General features: G+C 30.2%; 1 protein-coding gene across 1 annotated transcript; it reads left to right on the top strand.

The window, feature by feature from the left end:
- Positions 1-5,807: 5,807 nt before the first annotated feature.
- LOC107490940 (uncharacterized) lies at positions 5,808-6,155 on the top strand. The gene has a single exon (XM_016111737.3). It carries the CDS (start codon positions 5,808-5,810, stop codon positions 6,153-6,155), a length of 348 nt encoding a protein of 115 aa, XP_015967223.1.
- Positions 6,156-6,794: the final 639 nt, after the last annotated feature.

The following is a 6,794-nucleotide window of genomic DNA, read 5'->3' as shown; positions in this document are numbered from 1 at the left end:
ATAGATTTTTCTACCAAAATTAAGAATACAAATAAGAAGAAATATGAAATTAAGAATCAATTGATTACATATAATAGAGAAGAAAAATAGAAATCAAACACATCTCTAACTGAGAAAACAAACTTCTCAGATGGATTAAATTATTCTGGAAGAATTTATATACATATATGGATAATGACACACAAACAAGCATAAGTGCACTTGATTTCACACAGAATTGCACCAATATTAATTAGGTTAAATTACGCAGTTGGTCCTTACACTTTCAGTAAAATTACAAATTAGTCCCTACACTTTAAAAGTTTATAATTGGGTCCCTAAAGAGAATTAAAATTTACAATTTAGTCCCCACTGTTCAAAAAGTGTTTGATTTAACAGAATATTCTCAGAATATTCTCTATTTTGAACATGTGACCTGCACATGTTTGACAACAGGGACCAATTTGCAATTTAGTGAAAGTATAGGGACCAACTGTGTAATTTAATCATTTGAAGTGATCAAAAACTTCCTAGGCTATCTGAACCTACCTCGTCCCTCCCCACTCTCTCACTCTCACTTTCTCACTTTCTAAAACGACACCCAAACCCCACCACTATCTATCTCTCACCTCGGTTCACCGTTGCTACGCCGGATCCACCGCATTTGTGCTCATGAGTCAGGTCTCGCCTCCTTTCTCTATCTCGCCTCTCTCATCCGACAACTTTTTCTTCTCTTCCAATCCTAATACTGAACACCGACGATAAATGAAAGAGAATAATTCCAATCCCAAGCATGCTCAAACGGAACAACTTAATGTCTAAGAAAAAAATAGCAACAAATCAACACAAAAATAGCAACTCAATTTATTAGTGAATTTGGCGTAGTGACGGAGGCGAGAGGCACGACGATGGTGAGTCGAGGTGAGAGACAGAGAGCGTTGGGGTTGAGGTGCCATTTTGGAAAGTGAGAAAGTGAGAGTGAGAGAGCTGGAGATGAGTAGGGTGGATTCAGATAGTCTAGGGTATTTTTGGTCATTTTCAAATGATTAAATTATACGGTTGCCGGTTGGTCTCCATACTTTCACTAAAGTTGCAAATTGGTCCCTATTGCAAACATGTGCAGGTCACATGTTCAAAATAGAGAATATTCTGAGAATATTCTGTTAAATCAAACACTTTTTGAACAACGGGGACTAAATTACAAATTTTAATTATCTTTAGGGACCCAATTACAAACTTTTAAAGTGTAAGGACCAATTTACAATTTCACCAAAAGTATAGGAACCAACTGTGTAATTTAACCTATTAATTAATGATTATGATGCATAAACTCACCTTAAAACAAGCACACAAACAAGAGAATTGATAAAGAAAACAAAAATATGCATTATATAAATAACTTAGAATAAATTTATTCATTAATGTCCTTTCATCAGAGAGAGATTCTTTGTGAATGAGGTCAAGAACATAAAAGATTTTCTTTTGCACATCCGTAATCCACAGCCACCAATGTCCTCCATAGCAAATTGGGGCAAATAGCTGAAGTTTAGATAAATAGGACAATATTTTAGTCTAAATAATACCGAATGAAAATATTATTTAAGAAGTTTTACAAATAAAAACTGACAAATAGATAGGATACTAGCTTTTTCTTGTCAAAAAAGGGTAGGTACTCCTTATATTCACTAATTTAGGATAACTAAGGTATATATTTAAATTAATGAGTTTTACATAACTAAATCATAATTACTATCTAAATAATTTGAGATTCAAAATAACATAACTCACATGAGGACCCTTCCTGTGATATATGGAGCATTGACATAATCTAGATTTTTGTACAAAGGTTCTATTACATAAACACATAGTCCTTGGAAAGAACAAAGGCTCACTGAAATCACTAAGATCTACTAAAGGACGGGTGAAATGGAACCTGCAATGACACCTGTATCAGAAAAATATGAAAATATAGTAGGATGAATTTTACAATTCAGTGAGCAAATATTATATCTATAACCCACACAAGACAATACAAATTTTACCTTAAAAGTTATATTTTTTTTAGAGATAAGAAATTCATATTAAGTAAATATGCAAATTATTAGATAAGTAATTAAAAGGATGAGCTGAATTAGAGTTCTCATTCCAGAAGTCAAATCAAACCGAATATTACATACATAGGGTGGCTCCACCATTATGGGTAACCCTTTCCTCTAGTATGCCTATATGATATAACAGATCCAATGTGTGACCTACACGTTAGGCTAGCAACGTCCCTGCTAGCTGAGATCTGAGTAAGATCCATCTAAGTTAACGTCATAACCGTCGTTAACTACGTTTTTCTAGTCAGAGTCTCCCAAACCAATTCAAGCTAAATCACTTATAACAAATTTCTAATATTTGTAACATATTACTAAATTTCATAATAAATACATATACACACATAAATGCATATTAAAAATTTAATTAAAGTTTAACAAAGTCAAATATGAAAAATATGTATGCTTCATAAAATATATATCGTCTCATGTGTATTTTTATAAAGTTATGAGTTTTCAAAAATAAATATTCCTTCTAAAATTCAAAATTTACAAAATCAAATACTTTTAGATACAAAAACTCAAAATCCAAGTTAAATACTTATAGTAATACATTTAAAAATAATTATAGAGATAATATCTATTCACAACCTGATTCTAAAAAATCGGAAGCAACAATGAGTGTGTCAACGAGCTACCAAGTGATGTTCAATAACTCTACAATTCTAGAAATTTGACAATAATAATATTTGTGAGCTACTAATATTGTCAATTAACATAATCTTACTCAATTTGACAAAAGTTTCAAATTTCCTAACCTAATAACCCTAATTTCGGATTTAGCTAAACCCACAAGTATAGAAATGACAAAAATTAGAGATATAGTTAATTATTGAGTCAAAGAGTTATCTTAATAACCGAAACTCAAAAGTTGAATGCTTTTTTCACTCATTATGAACTCCATGATTTGTGGTTATGAGAATAAAATTTTTCTTTGGTTAAAAGTGATATATTAAAATAGAGATAAAATAGAAAAATAAAATGAAATCTAGTGTGTTGTGGTTGTGTAAAAATTTTGGTACGAAGAAAATAGAACGAAAGGGAAGATGAAGGAAAGGAGAGGGTTTGAGTTTTTCTTTTATGAAGGAATGAGAAAAAGGAGATTTTAGTGGGGCATGTGCCCTCCACATGCTTCTCTCTCTCTCTCTCTCCCTCTCTCTCTCTCTCTCTCTCTCTCTCTCTCTCGTTATCACATGATTACTACACACAAATTCAGTTCAAAACATGCATTTTATGGCCTAATTACACCAATTCTAGGACAACAACACCAATTGCACCTCAATTCACACATAATGCACTAAAAGTACTTCTTGATTACTACACACAAACTCAGTTCAAAACATGGAAATCACTCAAACATGAACAAAAACACATGCAAATCACTCAAACATACACAGAAACACATGAAAAGCACTCAAACATGCACAAATGACACCCGAATTACTACAACAACATTCAATGGCCAAATTATACTAAATCCAGAACAATAAAACTAATTGCACCTCAATTCACACAAAATGTACTAAAACTACTTACTAGGATTACTAGACACAAGCTCAGTTCAAAGTATGCAAATCACTCAAACATGCACAAAACACATGAAAATCATTCAAACATGTACGAAATGGCACGAGAATTACTACAACATTTTAAGGCCTTATTACACCAAATCCAGGACAACAACACCAATTGCACCTAAAATCACACAAAATGCACCGAAAATACTTCTTGATTACTAAAGTCAGACTCAATTCAAAACATACAAATTACTCAAACATGAACAATAACACATGCAAATCACTCAAACATGCACAAAATAACATCAGAAATATTACAGCAACATTTTATATATTGGTTACACTAAATCCAGGACAACAATTGCACTTCAATTCAGATAAAATGCACTGAGAGTACTTCTTGATTACTACACACAAACTCAGTTCAAAACATGCAAATCACTCAAGCATGCACAAAAACACATGAAAATAACTCAAACATGTACAAAAACACATGTAAATTAGTTTTGGATAAGAAAATGTGATTAATATAAGTTAATTGACACCAGAATCACTACAACAACATTCTTACACCGACCTAACACATTTATCACAAAATAAAAGTACATTATTGCGATAACAGAAATTGAATCAACTAAATATATAAAAATATGACTATTTATTATTTCGTGATCGAAAATGCGAAAGAAATAAGTGAAAGAACATGGACGATTAATTTTTGAGTACCTTCAATAATCTTTCACCTTCTCTTTTAGTATTTTTTATTGAAGATTTCGAACGTAACTCTAAGACTTTCTTGAGTTTTCGCAAAGATTTTTAGAGATTTTTGAGATATTTTGAGTGTCGTTCGAATTTTTGTGTTGAAGTTTTGAGGAAGAGAGATGAACTGTTTTTCATAATGCGGGCTTCGAAATGTCTCGTTGCTTTAGTGAAAAGTGGCGCTAACGTGTGTGTATACGCTCTTGCTTATGAAATTAGTTTTTGTTGAACTTGAACTAACTTAATTGAATTTAGTTACCAAAAATATTTAAATGTATAGCATAACTATTTGAATTTACTCCGTTAACAGATTTAAAGTGCAAGATTTTTGGATCTAATCTATATCTAGTCTTATTTTTTTTCAAATTTTGTTGGGAGAGTTGGTTTTAGAGTAAAGATATACATAATTACATATTAGCTAGGATTTGTTGCAAGAATTTTGCTAGCCCTCGCGCAGAATTTGTACATCATATTATAAAACTTAAATTCAAGATCATTTATTAAGAGAATAAATTAAAATTATTGATTCTATATTTATTATTATTACATATATTTAATAAATAAAATGATTTATTAGTAAGAATTATTTATTTAAAGCAGATGAGAGCACCACACATTTTCTCTCATATTATTAGCAAACTGATAACTAGGAATCACTAATTATATAGTTAGCAGCATAGCTAAATAAAGTAAATTAATTGTAACCCTTTCAAATGTGCAGCTACTACTATGTACTCTGCGGTAAAACCACAGAAATTAGTGAAGGAGAAATGGTTGTTTATCTTTGTCCATGCATTACAAATTGAAACACTGCTCATACATGGTTAAGCAATTTTAAGAGTTAATTGCAAATCTTTGTTGATCTTGGAACATCCCAAGAGATTTCAAACCTTTGTCCCCAGGTGACATGTTCCTTCGCTTTTTAATTCCTCTGCATCTCCCTATTCATGTGCCTTTTTTTTCCAACTAGTTTACAACTACATAAAAACATTTTGTGATTGTTACTTGATAGATTCAAATTTTTAATTTATCTCTATAACATATTTAATTCTAAAATCAACTTTTTTAATATGGAAAATTATCGTTTCTTTATTATATTTTCTAATGATGCTTTTTATTTATTTGACATGTCATGGCTAAAAAGTTCTTACGTTTGACAAAAATTTAATATTATTTCACTTTTTATCAATCACTTTTATTTAATACTAGGTTTTTTAAAAAATTACTTGGATAATATAGAGATGTTGGTGTTTAAAAGAAAAAAAGTTTAAATTATCAATGTACTTAAAGTAGTTATGAAATTTATCAAATTAATAGATACTTTGATCTCTTAACTGAATATTTCAAATTTGAAATACTTATATTCTAAGATACAAATAGTAGTAGTTCAATTTTAAGAAATACTTTATTTCATTCTCAGAGGGAACAAAATCAAAATATAGCGTGCAACAATATGGGAGGAGGTGAACAAGACGAGAAACATGAGGATGAAGAAGTTGATCATGAGAAAAAGGATAAGAAGAAGAATAAAAAGGAAAAGAAAGAGAAAGACCAAGAAGATGAGCATGGTGATGAAGAAAACTCTAAGGAGAAGAGTAAGAAGGATAAGAAGAAGGATAAGAACAAAGAAGAGAAAAACCCTGAAGATAAGAAAGATCCTGCCAAACTGAGGCAAAAGCTTGAGAAACTTGAGTCCAAGATGCAAGCTTTGGTGGCTAAGAGAGATGAACTCTTGAAGCTTCTTAATGATGTTGAACAAGGTTCCACCAATGAAGCCATTACTGAAACTGATACATCTTAAGATCACTCTAAACCCTTATCATTAATACATTAACCATTGTTTGGTATTTCTAAATGTATGTATATCTTGTATTTAATTTTCTAGTAATAAACTAAATTCCTAGCATGTATGATTTAATTTCTTGAATCAAAGTTAAAGGTATGTAACTATGAGCAATTATTTGTATCGGTTGTGTAAATTAAATAATGGATATTTATTAAAAAAATTGAAATGAAGATGAATCTAAAAATATTATTACTGATCGATAATAAATAATTAAATATGGAGAATAGCAGCTAAGGGTATTATTCAAAACTTCTCTATTAGGTACAAGATAAATGAGACAGTTAAAGTATAGCGATGAAAAATTAGAAATAATTCAATAACTATCTTTGAGAATTACAATTTTTCTTTATTACAAGAGATTACAATAACACTATCCCTTAAAAACACACTTTTCTCTAAATAAATAGGAGAACACCTTTCAAAAAAAAAAGATAAAAAATCTCAAAGAAACTAAAATATTTCTATTGCTCTTGTTGGATTGGATTAATTAAAAATGAAATATGAAAACTTATAGAAAAACTTCTTCAATATAACCATCTGTAATGGACTTCTATCTCTCTTCTATAAACTAATTAATGATTGCTATTAATTAGA

This window comes from Arachis duranensis, chromosome 5 (genome assembly GCF_000817695.3).
Source record: "Arachis duranensis cultivar V14167 chromosome 5, aradu.V14167.gnm2.J7QH, whole genome shotgun sequence".
Lineage (NCBI taxonomy): Eukaryota > Viridiplantae > Streptophyta > Magnoliopsida > Fabales > Fabaceae > Arachis > Arachis duranensis.
Note: the sequence above shows the minus strand (reverse complement) of the source record. Positions and strands in the feature narration are given on the sequence as shown.